Source organism: Medicago sativa, chromosome 7 (assembly GCF_051527215.1).
Source record: "Medicago sativa cultivar Bolivia chromosome 7, Bolivia_mono, whole genome shotgun sequence".
Lineage (NCBI taxonomy): Eukaryota > Viridiplantae > Streptophyta > Magnoliopsida > Fabales > Fabaceae > Medicago > Medicago sativa.
The window spans coordinates 95,745,181-95,765,572 of NC_140755.1; the positions used below are offsets into that span (position 1 = coordinate 95,745,181).

At 31.6% G+C, this 20,392-nt stretch overlaps 2 protein-coding genes across 2 annotated transcripts; both read right to left on the reverse strand.

The window, feature by feature from the left end:
- Positions 1–2,948: 2,948 nt before the first annotated feature.
- Positions 2,949–4,609, reverse strand: LOC146910694 (transmembrane protein, putative (DUF247)). Its single transcript, XM_085727151.1, has one exon. The coding sequence runs from the start codon at positions 4,489–4,491 to the stop codon at positions 3,121–3,123; it is 1,371 nt and encodes a 456-aa protein (XP_085583277.1). The 5' UTR covers positions 4,492–4,609; the 3' UTR covers positions 2,949–3,120.
- An 8,137-nt stretch (positions 4,610–12,746) lies between these two features.
- On the reverse strand, positions 12,747–16,246 carry LOC146910695 (uncharacterized). Its single transcript, XM_085724021.1, has 3 exons — positions 15,290–16,246; positions 14,518–14,710; positions 12,747–13,498 (listed from the first exon to the last, which is right to left on the reverse strand). The coding sequence occupies exons 1-3, from the start codon at positions 15,974–15,976 to the stop codon at positions 12,981–12,983; spliced, it is 1,398 nt and encodes a 465-aa protein (XP_085580147.1). The 5' UTR covers positions 15,977–16,246; the 3' UTR covers positions 12,747–12,980.
- Between the last annotated feature and the right edge of the window lie 4,146 nt (positions 16,247–20,392).

The window sequence follows — 20,392 nt, forward strand, 5'->3', positions numbered from 1 at the left end:
CAAACCCAAAACAACCAAGAAAAAAGAAGCAAAACGACATATTAATAAAATGGCAATTAATTTAATAAAAAAAAAAAACTTGACAATTAATGAGATTAGTGGGTGTATTGGGAAAGTTTTCGGCAATTAATTAAAATAATTATTGAGCAAAAACGTTACAAAAAGTCAGCAATACAAATATTAAAGAAAACGTTTTTTTTTTTTGTTTTTTAAGTAACCGGGTCGCGAACCCGACCCGCGAACCCGGAATTTTGAAGAAGCGCACAGCCGCACAGAATCGGCCGAAACACTCGATTCCACCGCTTCCACGCATTTTCGCGGCGATTCCGGCCGCTCCCATCAGATTACGATTCCGGCGGCGTTCCGGCACGGTGGGGGGTTGCGAGATCGCAAACTCGTACGATCCTACGAGTTGGATCGCGATTCTGTCTACCATGCTCTTCAGTGTTTCTGATCTCACCAATTGTGGGGTACATTTGAAATGCTTAATGATATTAATTTTATTATTTTATTTCGTATATATAAAAATATGAATGAACATAAAACCGAAAAAGAATGATAAAACTGTGAGCCATTACAAAGTAGATGACCGGTGTAACATATTTTTGCAATAAAGCTCATCAAGTTATGTTATTTTATAATTATTTCATTCACATAGCTAATTTTATATAAATAAAGAATAATAAGTGAGCTTGACCAAAAAAAAAAATAATGAGTGAGAAATTGAAATCAAAACCATAATATAAAGTGTGTTAGAGTAAAGGTACACAATGCATAAAACACTAAATATGGATAAATAAATTAGGAGACTGTAACACGAATTGGACTACCCCTTGGGAAAATCACAACAATTTTGAAATGAATCAAAGAATCTAATTTTAATTTTAAAGTATCATACAAATAATGGAAAAATAATTACATGTAAAAATTAAACAAATCCAACTAGAGAAATTAACTTATTTCTTCTCATCCTCTTTGACAACGACTTCTTCAGCAACAACAGTTCGAATCTTGAAACGCCCAAGCTTCTCTTTATCTGATATCCCAATTTCACCAGGCCCAACCCCACGTGAATTACCACTTTCTGATTTACCTCCTTTGTTTCTTTCTTTACCCAACACTTCTTCCAAATTTATTTCAGAGAAAGTCTATCATGGTCACAAATATAAATGTACAGTGTTTAGGCACACACACATAAAAATATTTTTTCTAATAATAAAAAAGAACTTGATAATAAAATGATTTAGTCTTTTGAGAAAAAGGTTTTTGATGTGTGTGTGACCAAATACTATGCATTTATATTTGTGTCCATGCAAGAATGACTCTTTATTTCATCTCTTAACTTTGCTGGAAGTTTCTCATAAATCTTGTCCAAAACACGATTTCCAAGCTTATCAACAAGTACAAATTTCTTCTCTCCTTTCTCTTCTTTTAACATTGTTGGTGGCACCATATATTGTGGATGACCAAAAGTGTTATTTTCGCGTTGAGGATATACCGTGGAGGGTGTTCCAAAGCTTGTGTCATAAGTATCTAGGGGTCTTGTTGGTTGAGGAAGTTGATTAATAACCAAGTTTTCACTTGCTGAAACCATAGGCATTGTAGAACCTTGCATGCGTTGTAGACTTGTAGCTAAAAAAAGAACTTTGAAAAAATCGAAACAGGAGAAACGTTTAATAACTTTGGCTAGTTTTTGTATAATGCACGTGAACACTTGAAGGTATGCAAATATTTATGCATTTCCTTTCCATATATACTCATGAATTATCGAACTTTCATGGAATCTATTGTACTACGAGAACTAGTTAGGAATTGAAATATCAAGGATGGTCAAAGACGGAACATGACTTGCATGGTAAGTCATTTTGATATGTTCATAGATTTTTTGAGTCAATATGGTGGAAATTATTACCAAGTAAACATCAGAAAGAATATTAGTCTCTCAATAATTAATATTGTGACTTATGAGACCAGTTAAAACAAGAGAAAGAGAATTTGACACGATATCATATTATTGAGGGTAAGAGTTTGAATCTTCAAAGGCCACATAGCAGCCTAAATTGATAGAATTTTTTATTTCTTTTATATTTACTTGTCAATGATTTGTGTTACACAATTAATATCAAGCAAGTGATAACAACCAAACCGTTGGAAATGTTGGTAGCAGCTATCAATGTTGAAGACATATCATTATGAGTATTGTGGGTTACATACAACATATTGGTGGTTATCAATCCTTATTAAACAATAACAATCATTTCAAAACCGATGCATTGGCTGCTTTATTTTAATTTCATTCTAAGCCTTAGCGTTTCATAGTGTCCCTGTTTCATTCAAACCTTGGCAATCTATTGTTTATAATTATATCCATTGTAAATCAACAAGGTCAGGGGCGGAGCCACCATCCGGCGACCTCGGACACTCGCTCGGGCTCAATCGATACTTTCTTTATATTTGCCCGAACCCAATAGCCCATTAACTCACTTAAAAAAAATTGGGCAAACTCAATATTTTCACAAGCGCGCACTCAAGAAAGGTAGAAACACGTTAAACTCAATATTTTTGCCAAGACTCTAAAATTCATGGCTCTGCCACTGAATAAAGTGTTGTTGGTTCAAAGTTCTGATAATCCACTTTGAATTTGAAGGTTGATTAGAGATAGCAGCATACAAAGGATATAACTCTAACAAGTTAAAAACCAAACTGATTCTTTTAAGTTATTAGATTCAGTTTTGTTACGGTCAGTTTGATAGTCTTCTCAAAGGTTGTCAAAATCGGGATTTTGCTTTAGGTTAAAAGGGAATAGCAAAATCAAAAATCGAAGAATTTTACTCAACTATTTTTGTAGAATCCATATAGGAAGACCTTCCCGGTAGAGTTTCTAATATATCTTTCACTCTACAAACTACATTTTTTTGAAGCACTCTACAAACTACTTATAACACAAATTAAGAACTTTGAGATCCAGAACAGTTCTGGTGAGAAAACTCATGCCATCACAATAAAACAGAGTAATCACTCTTTGAACTTGTAATAAATAAAATCAATAAATCTCTAATTACTCGAATAATCTGGGTTATATGATACAAAACTCATAACACATCCTCCAATCAAAGTATTTTAGGCATCAAAATACTGATAAGCTGCAAAGTATGTCTGACCAACCGTGAGAATCAGCAAGACCAATGCAGCCAAAGCAGAGATAAACGACCAAGGAGTATCAAAATAAGTATACTTGAAACTAGCCCATTGAACATGCCAACTATTTCCATAATATTGATGAACCTCGTCAAACAAACCAGACAAATAACACATATCCAAATCAACCGCAACATCTTTTCCAGCATTATTAATCAAATGTGCCATTTCACCTTCTGTCCCAAAATGATTCTCAACTATGTTCCTTTCACATAAATACTCAACATCCCTATAAGTATTGATCAAACAATCTAATAATGTTACATAGGTTGTAAAATATAGCTGCATAGAACTAGTACAACCACTGTAACATTGTTCAAAAGCAACACAATTAAACAAAAATGAACTCATGAAATCATCCATTGTTATTGTTGGCATTTCAATCACGCCGTGTTTGAACTTCACATTCAAGAAACTCTCTCTTTCGTTGCTTTTCCCTGGATTTATCTTAATCCCACTGCGACGAAGCTTTGTTACACAATGAATTATGTGCGTTGGTGTGGCAACTCTTTTGAGTTCTTTTTCTTTTACACTAATCGGAATAAAACTCGAACGAACCAAATCAAGTAAATGCTTTGATTCATTTTGCTTTGTTATCATCATGATAACCTCTTCTTCTGGTCTTTGTAGCGAGTTGTTGAAGAACTCCATAGCAAGATATGAAAGTGTTACCGTTGAATTTTCATTTGGTGGTTTTGAAATTTCGAACAAGCGTTGAAGAACAAAGAAAGGTATTTGATTTTCAAGCTTAAGAAAATCTCTATAAAAAAATGGTAAAATCCATGCCATGTTAACAAGTGGATCATCAACTTCAAAGGGTACTAACCTTGCAACTTTGCGAAAAAGTTCAATGATGAAACAACCATCAAGTACCATCATTTCAACGAATTCGTGTGAATCAAGTTGAATGGTTTCAGAGTAACACTCTCTAGCTTCGTTTTCTAATGGTGATATGGCTTCCAAAACCTCTTCTAAGGGTAATGGTGTTCTTGTCAGAAGAGAACCAAGATAACGATATTTATGTTCTTCGATCATGTTGAGACGAGGTTGTCCACGATGGTAAGGTCCTATGGAAACTATACGAGGGTGGTATGCTTTAACGTTTGCTTCAACGAAGGTTTGTGGTACCTTGAAGATGCAACAAGATATTTTTCCTGCGGATTTGCTTAGTAATTTTGGGTTTTCTGAAATTTTTTGTTGCATTGAAGCTAATCTTTCGTTGTCTATTTTGCAGATATCTATCACATGGTGATTGTCATTAGATTCTTCATTGTTGTGATTATTGGTTCTCATCCTAAATCTTGGTTGTTTCTTTGGTTTTGTGTTGTGATGGACTGGTGGCGGCTCTTGATGATTCAGGAAGAAATTGTTGTTAGAAGGTTAATGAGTGAGAAAATATATAAATTTGTTATATGAGATTTTTTATTTCTTTTCTAATGGTATATGATATTTGACTAAGTTATAGTGACAATTTGAAAATAATATGAAAAGGGGAAATTGTGATTTTCTTTCTTGAATTTGTAACGAATGCTCACAAGTGACAATTTAAAAATAATATGAAAAGGGGAAATGGTGATTTTCTTTCTTGAATTTGTAACGAAAGGTCACAATAGTCTTTTAATGTTGCAAAATTATAAAATAATCTCTGATTATATACATCGTGTTCTTGACGAAAACAAATGCACATATTTTTTATCTAAAAATGTTAACATTTTTCATGCATACTCTCTATTTTAACCCTTCGTGCATTAATTCACCATGCTTCGACCCTACAAGAGTTGCAAGGTTATGGCGCTAAAGGAATCATTTTAACATTAAAAATTATTTTGACTAACGGAATGTACAATCAGAAACTATTTTATAATTTCACTATATTAAAAGACTATTATGACTATTCATTACACATTCAAAGGAAAAAAAAACAATTGTTTAATTCGTAAAGTCTAACTTAACTGACAATGTTAAAATTATTAGATCGAATGTCTTCACTTGGATTTAAACTGGGGCCTTGCGATACATGTGAGTTTCATAAGTTTTTACCACTTTGTCTAAAAAAAAAAAAAACAATTGTTTACCTGACCTGAAATATTTAAGTTGCCGTGTAATTGGTAAGTCAAACCAATACTTAAAGTTCAATTTCTTTAGCCTTACGGCTATACTATGTGCATAAGGGTCAAGGGAGAAAAATATTAGTCTTTTTCCTAAAAAACAAAAAAGATTAGTCTTTGCTTGTTGATGCGAAGCTTCAAGGAAATATAAGCTACCACGTTAGCTTGAATTTGTCACACTTGTGATTAAAATTCAAAATAAAGGTCAAGTGACATTTTTGTGGAGTAGGAATAATCATCATATCAAATGCATACTAACTTGGCATTTTGGGCTAATTTTATGAAAAGGATGAAAACCTCACGTTAATATTATTGTGTGTTTTGTCAAAATAAATAAAAAAATATTTGAATGGATGATGCTAACATTAAAGTTGTTGTATATAACTTAGAAACAACGGATGATTTTGTAGTTCTTTTCTTTAAGTTACTAGAATCTCTACAACACCAACAACTCTTTGATTTCGTAATGACCCTTTGGTGCATCTGGAAACGGTAAAATGACAAATAAAAAAAAAAGTCATTTTATACGTATCAACCACTTCAACAGCTAATTTTACCAAACACATTATTTTTAATAAACAAGCTTTTCAGATATAAGCTATCAGCTATAAACTAGTTTTTCAACTATCAGCTAGCTTATAACTTATTTTACCAAAGAGAGCCAAAATACTCCACTAACATAAAAGTATTTTAAATACAAAGTATTTTGAATAAGATGATAAATGAAAATGCTAACAAATGCCTAGGACACTTGATAAGAAGTCTAATAAAAAAAATTATATTGAGATTTGTGCATTTATGACATTCAAATTTTAAAAATTGACTTTTATTTCATTAAACTAATCAATTATTTTTATTTTTGTCTTCTTAACAAGTGTTCTTAAGACATTTGTTAGTATAACCCGATGATACATTATATTTTCCAATATATTGTATAACAAAATTTTCACATAATTTGTTAACATATAATGGAATACAATCTATGTGATCCTCGCGAGAGAGATGGCATGAATTCACCCTCTTTCTCCCTCCATCTTCATGTAATATAATTTACCTTTAGTTGCCAAACATTTTGTACCACATAACATTATGTTAACGTAAGTATATTATTAAAAAAATTAAAGAATGCATTATGAAATCTTGTCCAATTAATAAATTGTGTTGAATTATTAAATTTTGTTATCAAATTTAAATTATATCACTTTACATTGGGTTGAATCTTATTAAAATTTGATAAACATCACTCGAATTTTGTAATCAAAATATGTCAAATATAATTCGAATTATCCTTAAAATATAAATGCAAAATAGTTCTGCACATAAACCCTAGCCATAACCTAAGCATACTCTTACATTTTGTACTGATTTATGGCCTGGCGGTAAAACCTAGGTTTTATAAGTGTGGTAATGACTTTTTAGCCCTTAATTAGTACCAGGGCGCCAAAATAGATTTCAAAATAGGTTTCAAATGTTGACTGAAATCATTGCTATTCATTCATTGCTATTCATTCATAGGCTCGTCAGTCTGAACAATTTTCCATCGTTGAACATATCTTATCCTGGATTGTTAAGAAAGAACATGGCCTCCAACTTCCCTTCCATTATCTATATTTAAGTAGCTGTGGGGCGTCTTCCTCTACCATCATTCACCATCTTTTCTTATCATCCTTTTTTCTTAACTTTTCTATCAATTTTCATCCTGTTTCGTTGTTCCTGTAAGATGCCTGCTGTGGAGAGGTTGAGTATGTATGCCAAGGATTGGCAATCTGCGGCTCCTGTGGATATCAAAGGTATCTTACATCCTGTTGCTCTTGCTATTTTATATCTATTTTGTGATTATTGTTTTGTTGTGGACCGTACTGAATGTTCCATGGCCTTTACTTATGCATATTATTTTTTGTTCCTTTGGTTTTCTACTTGAATGCAAGGTGTATATGATGGTTTGTGTTAAAACCATTACTGCATGCGTGGTTGTCTGATAAAAATGTGTCAGCAAGGAAATTTTATGTGGGGTGTATTATGTCTTTGATAACTAGAGCATTGCATGTGTGTTTTCTTATGATGATTCGGTGTATTAACCCATCTGTTTAACCTCGAGGTGTCTGTAGTTGTGGGCAATGCTGGTCCTGACATTGACAACAAGGTTCGGAACGATTTGATCAACATGAGAACATTCCATCTTGAGTATGATATATGCAGCGTGAGTGTTGATGCCTATCCTAGCTGGTGGATATGATTTGTGCTTTTATTTTTGCAACTGTAATCATTTGTTTTTATCAACAGCGGAAGGGAAGGTTACCGGCGGCTTTTGCGAGAGGCTTTGGTGTTCAGGTTGCACCATTCGTGATGCTGCGTGATCCAAACTTCAATGAGTTTGAGGTGGCCATTGCAAAGAAGAATGGGACAGTATATTTCACTGATGGGTGGGGTGTTTTGAAGAGCTATTATGGTCTTTTGGGTGGAGGGTGGGTTACAGTTGTCTACTCTAATCGACATCTTTTCCTGATGGAGATGAGGAATCTTCTTGGAGAGGAGGTTGCTTATCCCGTCAACAATCCTCCAGTCAAAATGATTTTTATGTTTCATGCACTCTTTTTATGTTTCAAGCAGTTTTTAGATGATTTTTGAAGTGTTTACATAAAAGGATATGTCAGATTCAACATTGTGCTGAATTCTACTTTCCATAGGTTTTTCTTCGCTTATCCTCCTATTTTTTCTGTTCATTTTTAGTTTTGATTCTATTTTGAATAGTAATTGCTTTTTCATGCAAGATAAGCTGACAAACGATGAGATCTCACGAGTTGGAGTAATTGCAACAGGTTTGTGCTCCTTGCAATTCCATAATTTTTACTTTAGATATGTGTGATTTTTGATATGTTATTTTGTTTGGTTTAATTAGGAGATAATATATGGTTGAATTTCTTGATTATGGTGGGGAAATTGCAGGGTGATGTATTTTGGTTTGTACTGCTATTGATTAACGTCCCTCGAATGTATGTCTTCCTTGGTGATTGTTTTGAATCTTTTGTATTTATATCTAGCATTGTTTAACGTTCTTTATGAAATGTGATGGTAGACTTCTATTAATGTTAAATTTCATGATTCTGTAATTTATAGCTTAGTAGTCCCTTCGTGATCATGTTATCATTAGTCTGAGGGATGTTGTACTATTTGATAGATTGATGTATAATGGTCACTCAAGGAGAATGCATATTACTATATAAGAGTCATGGTTGACAGTATCTATTGGTAATGTAGTTATTTAGCCAGTACAGCTTGGTTTGTTGGAGAATGATTCTGTCATTACTTTAACCTTATGTATTCCTGCCAGTCAAGGGACGGGCTTTAGTTCTTAGTTGACTTCTTTGCCTATTGTGATGATGTTTACAATCCTTTCCATTTGCTTATAACTTATGTGTATTTGGAATGCCATGCAAACAACAAAAAAAGAAGAGTTGCATCCTTAAATTTGTCCATATTATTTGAATGTTTAGGGAAAACTCCAATTCAGTAGAATGAGTTCTCTTATTAGGCATAGTTGCCGGTTGAAAATGCCTAACCCGCTAGCAATAAAAATATGCTTGCAAAAATGAACTAATCACCTTATAGGTTCTCGGGGATGAACATGGTTTTGGATTCCTATCTTACCATGAGATAGGATCATTGCGTTCAAACCGTTTCAGTTCTCATTTTTCCTTCATTTTTTCAATTGATGCACCAACAACCTAGCTTAGATGATTATCATGACAGTCATTCTATTCTAATTATAACAATAGCATGGTCTGTCTTCAAGGGGTGGCTTGAAAAAACTCAAGACAGTTTGGATTATTCTATGCTTCATCATGATTACCACTATGTTGTTCTATATGATCTAGATCTTGTGTGCTTCAAATCAACCTATTACATGCCACTGTCACGTGTCTATTATTGGCTGCACAAGATATGGATAAATATCTACCCAAAATTAAATATCTGCACAAGATATGGTCTATTATTATCTGCAGAATTGTCTGAAGTACATAATATTACTTAAGACATGCTGTGGAGATAGTTCATATAAATATTTTTGTGGAGATAGTTCATCCCTTTCCTGATTCCCAATAATATTCCAATTGTTGTGGGTTTGGTTTGTTGATTTTGCAGTTTATGAATCTTCAAATTGGGTGTTGAAATAAGAGTGTGAGCATGTTTTTAATTTGATTTTTGGGTATCGTAATTCAATGAGTTTTTGAATTGCATTGTGTTGCATTTTTGAGGGTAGCTGACTTCATTTTTAATTGTCTACTTGGCATGTATTACAAGGGCTTTGGATTGCATTTTTGCATTGACAAACTTGATTCTGCTCTTAGTATATATATCTTCTTCCTCGCAATTTTGTTCTTCTTAGTATATTTACCAATATTAGTTTTGCATAGTTTTTTGTTCTTTTATTCATATGACAAGTTCATTGCTTTATGTCCTTTATAGTTGCTTATCCAAATATTGGTAAACATACTTATGTATGAAACTGCTTAGTGTCGATTCTCTTTGTTGCGACATGTCTCCCCTGATCGGTTTGTTGAGTTAAATCTATGATTGTGTTTAGGTATGATTTTCTCTCGAAAAGCCTACGGAATAACCATCATGTGATTGATATTGTTCAGATTTAACGACCAAGCTTTTGGTGTGCAAAACATCATGCAACTCGAAATTTTGGTGCTGAGTTGATTGTCCATTAAACAGCCTTCAAACAATGGTTTTGTTTTTCTTTTTGTGTATCCAAAAGTGCTTTTATTTTGCAAAAAAAAAAAAATACTTCCTGCAGCTTGCCTATATTTTATGTGAAGTGACTGTAAGCACCTCATTACAAACAAAGACATGAAAATATTTGACTGCAGATTTTACTCTGCATATTTTATATAAAGGCATGCCACATAAGCAAAAAAATACTCACTTGCATTGCCATTCATTCCACACATCATTCTGCAATATAAACAAAGATGCTTATGACATGAAAATATATATATTTCTCAAATTTAGGTTAGTATGATAGTTACTTTGATTTATCATTTTTTTTAAGTATGTTCTATGCACACCTTTGTTTTTAATTGTCTTCACTTAAGTATTTATACTATGCCAAGAAGTTTTGATATTAATTGTCTTCCTTTCACTAACAGCTAAAGGCAAAGATGGTGACAAGTTTGAGGAGTCTATACGAACAGACCTGTTAAAGTTGTGAACTTATCATGTGTTAAAGTTGATGTCCTAATACTTTGATATAAGTTTGTTTGAGTCAACTTATCATGTATTATTTAAATTTAAGTTTTGATTAGAAATTCTAATCGAATATAAATATGATAATTTTTCTTTGTAGATTCCCTTGATATTATGACTATTTTCATTTCAATATTGTATCATTGTTTAGCTCTTATGGTTTTTTAGTAGACCCGTGCGATAGCACGGGTCAAACGTCTAGTAAAATTTGAATGGACTAAATTGTTTAGCTCTTATGGTTTTTTAGTAGACCCGTGCGATAGCACGGGTCAAACGTCTAGTAAAATTTGAATGGACTAAAATGTTCAAACTGGGGAGCACGCGAGAAGGATATAGGGGTTGAAAAAGAAATTCTCTTTATTTTTTTCTTTCTTTCAGACTTCAACTCAAGGAGCTAGGCGGTGGTTGGGCTTCTTGTACATCCGTATTTTAACTTTTCTACTCCGTACCCCCCCTCGTCTTAGTCCCTCATTTTTCATAGTCTCAATTTTGCTTCTCATAATTTTCACAATTAATATCAGGAAAGAAAAAATATTTGGTAATTTTGAAAACTAAAAAAAACGGGAATTTCAGAGTTTTCATTTATTGATAAAACCAAAATATAAAATCATTTAGAAGCCATGATCAGACGGTGGAATATTCATTTAGAAGGAAAATAAAATTATGTGCTCCAAAATTTGTCTTTACCCAGATGAAGAACAAACCATATTTATGTACTATGGATTGATTCAAGTACACTTGAAAATAAAATCATTGCAGTTGCAACTTAAGTAATGAAAGAATGATTGTGTGTGGAAATTTGGACACAAACTGGAAATTCATTATTAGTGTCTGCTTGTCAAAGTTACATGAAAAACTCTAACAGATACTCCCGCCATGTCATTTTAATTATCACTTGAACATTTTTTCTATATCTTACAATAATTGTCACTTTAGAATATTAATACAGAAAAATTTCATTAATATAATTTATTTATTAAATTTCACTTCATTTAACAACTCTATTAACTATAATTAATAAGGACGTTTTAATAAATTATACTAATTTAAGGGTAAAATCAACTCAGTTAGTCATTTCTTAAAAATCGCACACAACTTCTGAAGTGAGACGGAGGGAGTAATTGTCATTGCTAGAATAGAATTTCTAAAATTTTGACATTATTATCGGCCTTAGAGTAAATTTTCGAGCTTATAAAAATCAGGAACAATTTTTTATTCCATTGTATTGTATAACAAAAAAATTTAATGAAAGAAGGAATAATTGTCAATGTTCCCCTAGAAATCATGACGCTTTTGATTGAAAATACTCAACCCCCATTCTATTCTATAACTATCATTCAGCAAAGAAAAAGGTGCTGGATCCCATATTCAAGGGTTACAAATGATAGTGATCTATCACTAAAAATTGAAAAGCATAACCAGTGAAGCTACCAAGAGTGATCAACACAACTTGGAAAAGGAAAAAGTAAAACCAAAAACAAAGTTGTAAAATTGACAAGTCATTTACCCATTACAATTACATATCAACAAAAGGACCTTGTATTGGAAAAGAAAAGTAACATGAGATTAGACTCATTAGTGATTAGTCGTTTTCATATTGCTCCTTCCTAGAGAAAGCTCCTCAAATTATTTGATTCTCTGCCAACAACTGTAATTCTATCTTTAATCTTTTACACCTGCTGGCTCCAACGCTTATTCCCTTGAAAAGCCCAAAGGTGTTAAAAAGATCCATTGAATAAATTACCAAACACGTATCACTCCAAGTCCTAAACTTAATGACATGGTTGTGCGTTTTGTACCAAAAGTATACCAAGGATAGAGACATTAACATTGCATGCATTGAATTTATATTTGCTTTTTCTACTCCATTCTCACTTCATAATGTTGAGTATAACTCATATTTGCTAGTAATAAGTAAACAGATCCTTACACGATTACCTCTTCTGAGGAGTGGTAATCATGTAAACCGAAATCGAGTTTTTAAACAAATTATTGTACTCTTGTAACTCTAATCCGTTGTATAACATAAAGTGACAGCAACTACTCGGCTGTTAGAGATATAGGCACAAGTGGCCAAACTATGTAATCAATTATGTGTTTTTGCGAGTTTATCTTCTTACCTAATAATTAGATAACACATAACATCATATAAAATTAGTAGATACTTGTAAGATTGTGGTCAAGAAGTATCAAAATTATAATACTTAATTAAGCAAATGAGACTTAGGGCATCTCCACATCTAGCTACAAACATGAGTCACCATGTACATAAACCCACATTATATTATTTGGTCACTTTTTTTTTTTTTTTTTCTCTAACTAACTAGCCTATCCCAATAATACATTCCATGTTAGACTATACTCTTCTAATATAAAGAATAAAGGTTATCCATTCATACTTAGTTTCAAAATTTACCCCCATTAACATGCTAATTCCTCTGAAAATTCATCCACCAGAATGCTAAAGATTGCAAGCTCAATCTCCCCAGCCATGTTCCTTATCTGCTCAGCATTTTTCTTCCACCCTCCATCCTCTATAGAGAAATCCTCTTCTATCATCATATCAATTGTGTTTGACTCCACTTCTTTCCATGATTCCAACCTCTTCAATATCCTAGCTATCACCACGTCGCTATCTTCTAAAGAATCGAGTTCTCTCTCTTCTTCCACGATTAGATCAGATATCAGTTTCTTAAATTCTTGTGGGATTTGCTGTCTGTCATGGACCATTGACAGATACACAGCTTCAAAAACCAATTCTTTGAAGTCATTTTCTTTAAATGATACTTCTCTTTCCTCATCTTCAACATCATCCTCTTCCATATATGTTTCATCCTCATCCTCTTCTTGATCCAGCATTCTTTTCTCAAGTTCTAATGGATCCAATTCTGCAAGTTTCTCAAATCTGCAAAGCTTGTACAATATCTTCTGCCTTGCTCCTGTAAAATATCTTGGTTAGATTAATTCAATAACTGTTATTATTCAACATCACAGCATCTTAAAGACTTGATGTACATAATAAATAAACATTCAGAAGTTATTGTTGCACATCTTAAATAGACTGTGAAGTACTTCAATTACACAACACTCATATTAAGTACTAATACATTAACATATCCATATTGTCGAGTGAAAGTATGTGTAGAATAGAACAGTAAACTGATTGGTGTAACCGTACATATGTAAAATTACTTGTCTTAAGGGTATGGTACATGTAGCATTATAGGTAACACAGCATTCTCAACAACCAAATTTAAGGTACCACAAAATTTATCCCAATGAGTATTAATTAGGTCACTGACATAAGTTACATAACCAACTAATTTACCAACATCCTACAATTTGCCAATCAAAACAAACAAAAAAGTGAAGTAAATTTTATAAAACTTGATAAGGGTTTTGATTGCTCAAATGTTATCCAACATATTGATTGAAAGATCTCAACTGAGACAGATCTCCTAAAATGAAATTTTGTGGGTCATATTCTAATAAATAACAGAATGAGCTCTATGTAGTTGTAAACAAAGAGTAGGCCACTAGGCCAAGTCCACATTGAATGGGAAATGCCTTTTACATGTTGAGCAGCTGTAATCTTTAAATATAGCACGATTCAAATATTCAGCACACACAAGACAATCACATCAGCAATTAGCTAGCCCCACTAAATGTGTTTGTTTTTCAATAATAAAAAGTTTAGGTGAATTTGATGGCCGTGCGCTCATCACGGTTAGAAAAAGTCTCATGACTCGAACAACACTGACAAATGTACTTATATATCACCTATCAACGAGGTCTCACATCGACCCTTGTAGGATTTGAGTTGAATCCTTACCAACAAGGCCAAGGTTGCCTCTTAATGTGTTTTTGTACAAGACAAACAAGTTTGTGTTGATAGAAAACGACCATACAATCAACAAATTAGAATGGTACAACAAAAATAAATATAACTGTGACATACTCTGAACAATGGCATAGCCGCTCTCTAAATCAAAATCAACACCATCTTCATCATCGTTTATATGTACTTCATCATCATCCTCGAATGGTGGGTCTAAAACACAGACTGGACTACACTGTTCCTTATCTTCCTCCTCTTCTTCCCCTGACTTGAATTGATTGATACTTTCAACTGCTTCATTACTTTCTTTGTCCTATATTAAATTCCACAAAAACTCTCATTAAATAACATGTTTTTTTAACTTAATTAAGCATTTTTTCAATAAGTATAAGTATTTGTTGTACAGAATCACAGATATTGACAAATGAGTAACTCTGCTAATACAGTATAAACTATTTCTGAATAGTATGAACTGAAAAAAATTAACTAAGCTATTTTTTTACAAGTTCTCTCTCACAAATATGTTTATTGACTCATTTTTTGTAGGGAAATTTTCTACAGTAATAATTCAAACAAAAAAATACAAAAGATAAAACTATTTTGTAGCAAATGAAACATGTGGATCTAATGAAACTATGAAGAAAAAAAAAAAACAAAAGAACAAACAAAACATAATTTGTCATCTTTTAAGAAAGTAATTTACCGAAAAAACAAACAAACAATCACAGAGAGAGAAAGATTTGCATGGCAGAAACACAATCGAAAAGTACAATCATCAAAATTCTGGAAATCAAAACCATTAAACATTCAAAACGAAAAATAAAAAATTAACAACTGAAATTCCAAAATAAAAAAAAAATTTATTGAAAAACTTGTTATGAAAATAACAAACCTCAGTTATGTTTCGACTCGGCGACGCTAACTCCGGGGTGTGGCTGCCGGAGCAAGGACTTGTTTGAAGAGCAAAACGAAAAGGACTTTCAGGAAAAGCATGTTGGTGATGGCGACAAGCACAAGCATCATGATCAGTAACAAATGAGTAACCACTACTTGAAGTTTCCATATGTTCCAAGTTGTTTTTCTTCTGAGAATCCATTTTTTCTCTACGTACCTTCACAGAAGAATCCAACTTCAATAACTCCCTCACAGACACATATTCATTCTCTATTTCCTGCTTCCGATTCTGGTTTCGTTGCGTTAGTTTCTTGAACAAAGAACCAAATAGCCCAAAGCCTTTGTTTTTGGAACTTGAAGAAGAAGAAGAAGATGATGAATGTTTCTGGATCCTGAGAGCAGCTTCAAGAAGAAGTGTTGCTGTTCGAGAAGAGGGACTTTTAACAGGGGAAGTTAGTTCAAACAGTGGTGATTTTTTGAAGTCAGGTGTTTCGGGAAATGAGAAAAAACAAGAAGTGTTTTTACAAAGATTCATGTTGAAGTTTGATTTTGAGTTGAATGGTTTTTTCTTGAGTTGTAAAGTAGTGATTTTCATTTGGCTACGTTTATGTGAAATGTAGTTGTTGAGAAGAAATGGTTCTTGATCTTCTTTTAGTAGCTCATGTAAGTATTTTGGAGCCATCATCACATAAACTAACTAAGTTGTTGTGAAATGGAAAATGCTAAAATGAAGAATCAAACAAGCAAGAGTACTAGTACTTCAAATTTTAAGTTGAAGATGTTTTGTTTAAATGGGAGAGAATTTGAAGGTACAAAGAAATAGTGATAGTCTTTGTTTTTGTATTGTTAGTTAGAGTGGCATTGAGTTGAGTTGATTCAAATCTGAAGTTGGGTTAGGAAACCAAGGGGGGAGAGATGGGATGGGATGGGAGTGAAGTGGTGTTTGTAGAGTAGTGTCTACTACTACATAATAAATGGATTTATTAGTATTATTATTGTAAAATAATGAGGGACAGAATAAAATTAAAATTTGGCAGTAAATTGTAGGTGAATGTGTTCCTTTCCTACTTTCAGTCTTGTACAGTAGGATTCTATAGGTTAGGCGGAGGCTGTTTGTTCTGTTTCTGTCGTCCCATCTCTACCTTGTACTACTTCAATAGTATAGGATAGTATACACAAAAAAATTATACGTATAATGCTGCTTGATAGTAGGGTATGGAATATGGATTGGAGGTATCCAATATGAATGGACGATCGAGATCGGTTAGCTGTGTGAAATTGATGGTGTAAGATGAACCGCTAGATCTCAAAGCAACGACCGACAATGCTCAGGGTGCGTAGCATAACTCTTATCTTATGAGATTGGGTTTGAGAATGAGATTCAAATTCATTTAACATGATAGTTAAATGCAATTAATTTACTTTCACACACAAAAAATGCAATTTATTTACTTGATCTCGTTAAATAAATATGGGGTATGTTCGATTCTGATTTGATAAGAATTGATTTTGAGTGAAATAATTCTGTAAAAATTTATTCTAACTAAAAGTGGATTGTATGTAAAATGATTTGTGTTTGAATACAGTTATGTAAAAGTAAGTTGAATGACAAAGTTGAATGATTTGTGAGGTTTTCAATTGGCTTGGGACCTAAGTTATAATTATATTATTTTGAAACATGGCTCCATGATTGTTGTGGATTTGATTGTAGATGATCATCATATTGACTTCTACCGTCAAGTAACTATTCTTAATCACATTAGGAAGAAGCTCTCATCTCTTCTTTAGTTGGCTTCATTTGCTCATATTTTGAGGAAAGACAATAAATATGTTCAATGGTTGGCAAAGTTTTAGGTCGTGAATGTTAACACTTTAAAGATGTGCTCTTTCACAATTAATCTTCACCGTTTATTGACTCCTCTAAAGTGTTTAGACAATGGATTGTCTATTTTTTTTTGTCTTTGGTTAAAAAAAATACAAATAATTTAAAATAAAAAAGATTCCAAATTAATACTACATGAAATACTGTGAGTACTATTTTTAATTACATTATACTGATAGTAGGAGCATTCATTTTATAACAGTTATAGAGAGTGTTTGGTACAGCTGTGTGGTGTGGTGTGGTACTAGTAATTGGTTACAACTTACAACTATGTTCTTGTTACAATGTGCTTACTGAGGAAACAGGATGGGTATTAATATAGGACTACTACACAGTGGTGCAATTTTTGTCCCAACAGTCTGAACCAAACGGCACGGTTCCTCTGAGCCCTCTCTTTTCTTTCCCGATATACATACATTATAAATCTGCAACCGGTCCCTTTTTAATTGGCTTAATAGCACTTTTGTCCCCCTATGTTTGCAAAAATTGCGATTAAGGCCCCCTATCTTTAAAAACTACAAAACCGCCCCTTATGTTTCGTTTTCGTTGCAGTATTGGCCCCCATGGTCATTTTTGACCTGGTCCACGCTGACATGGCACCCACATCACTTATGTGAGGGGCCAAAATCGCAACTTTGGCAAACATAGGGGGCCAAAAGTAATATTAAGCCTATTTTTTATTTTTTTAATTCATTTTCTTTTTTTTCCATTTTTTTTGTATTGAAAAAATTAAAAAAAGAGGGAAAATTAATAAAAATTGAAAATAATGAAAAAAATACTGAAAAAATTTAAAAAAAATTGGAAAAATTAATAAGAATGAAAACAAAAATCTGAAAAAAAAAATTGCGCATGACATGTGTGTATATACATACCACATCATTAAATCATTTTAATAATAAAAAAAACATTAAAAACTGAAAATCTTTTAAAAATAACAAAAAATCAGATTATTTTTTAAAAAAATAAAAGATTGATTTTTTTTAAAATTTTAAAAATAACAAAAAATCAGATTATTTTTTTCAAAAAATAAAAGAAAAAATCAGATTATTTTTTTCGAAATTTAAAAAATAAGAAAAAGTTCGGATTTTTTTCGAAATTTAGAAGATATTTAAAAATAATGGAATTTAATTTTCAAAATAAAAAATTTAGATTTTCTTGCGAAATAAAAAAACTGGAAAATATTTAAAATTTTAAAAATCTGGATATATATTTTTTAAAATCCAATTACAATATGAAAATTAAATTTTGAAAATCATATATTCTGAAGAAAAAAATCAATTTTAGTTCAAAAGAGATTGGAAGAGCAACTTGACGTACTCACTTTTTAAATTTTAATGTCTCTTAAATAAGACACTTTTTAAAATTTTACACGCATTAGTAATTCTTTTTACAAAAATATTCCTATGTAATTCAAGCTTCTCAGATTTTTTTCCTAAATTTTTAATTAAACTAAAATCAATTTTTTTTTAGATTATATGATTTTTAAAATTTAATTTTTTGATTGTAATTGGATTTTAAAAAAATATATATCCAAATTTTTAAAATTTTAAATATTTTCCAGTTTTTTTATTTCGCAAAAAAATCTAAACATTTTATTTATTTTGAAAATTAAATTCCAGTATTTTTAAATATCTTCTAAATTTCGAAAAAAATCCGAACTTTTTTCTAATTTTTTAAATTTCGAAAAAAATCTAAATGTCTTTTCTGCTTTTTTCTTTTATTTTTCGAAAACAATAATCTGATTTTTTGTTATTTTTAAAAGATTTTCAGTTTTTAATGTTTTTTGTTATTATTAAAATAATTTAATGATGTGGTATGTATATACACACATATTATGCGAAATTTTTTTTTCCAGATTTTTGTTTTCGTTCTTATTAATTTTTCTAATTTTTGAAAAAAAATTTAGTTTTTTTTCATTATTTTCAATTTTTATTAATTTTCCCTCTTTTTTTTAATTTTTTCAAAACAAAAAAAAAATGGAAAAAAAAATGAATTAAAAAAAATAAGGGAAATGTTAACTTGTGCCCTTAAGGCATAAGTTAAGAAAACAAATATAGAAGTTTTTACTTGGAAATTGTGCATTCAATGTATCAAAAGTCTCAAAAGTTATATTTTTAATATAAAACTTATTTTTTATTTCCATTTAAAGCTCCTTAACTTGTGCCCTTAGGGCACAAGTTAACATGACCCAAAAAATAAAAATAGGCTTAATAGCTCTTTTGGCCCCCTATTTTTGCAAAAGTTGCGATTTTGGCCCTCACATAAGTGATGTGGGTGCCATGTCAGCGTGGACCAGGTCAAAAATGACCATGGGGGCCAAAACTGCAACGAAAACGAAACATAAGGGGCGGTTTTGTAGTTTTCAAAGATGGGGGGCCTTAATCGCAATTTTTGCAAACATAGGGGGCCAAAAGTGCTATTAAGCCTTTTTAATTTCATCATGGTACAGTTAAAACTCTATAAATTAATAATGTCGGGACCGGAGAAATTTATTAATTTAGAGAGTTATTAATTTATCGATAAATTAATAATTATTAATTTAAAGAGTTTTTAAGTAATTATACTGTACATACCAAACAAAAAGGAAAATTAGTCTATGCCTCTTAGAATTACGTTGCAGCGAACCTTGAGACTCAACGTAAATTAGTAACTACTGTGTTCATATGCATTGGAAATCAATAATGACTTTTGAAGTACAGTAAATGTAAACAAGAGGAACAAATGTGTTCAATGTATTCTTAATATATTTTTTTCAGTTTATATGAATTATTAATTTATGATTTTCTTGGGACCGAAAATTATAAAGGGATCTCCCGAAAAATTATTATCTTATTATTTTATCGAGTTTTTCAATTTTTTACATTGGCCCAAGTCGGGACCAGACAAATTTATTATTTTAGAGAGTTTATTAATTTATCGAGTATTAATTCAAAGAGTTTCTACTGTAATTGCAATAGCACTAATAATTAAGGAGAGATGGATTTTTGTTGAATGATTGAACTAATTCTCAATTTATTGAAGAACTTCAATTAATATTGATTATTCAATCATGAGTACTTCAAAAATGAGCACTTGATGGAAGGAAAAAAAATATTATTATTGTTTATATCAATTCTAAAGTATCTTTTATAAATAAATAAAAAGTAAAAATATTATCTCTACAGCCATAAGGTACGTGCTCTAGTATTTTATCCAAAAAAATGAAAGGAAAATGTTGAT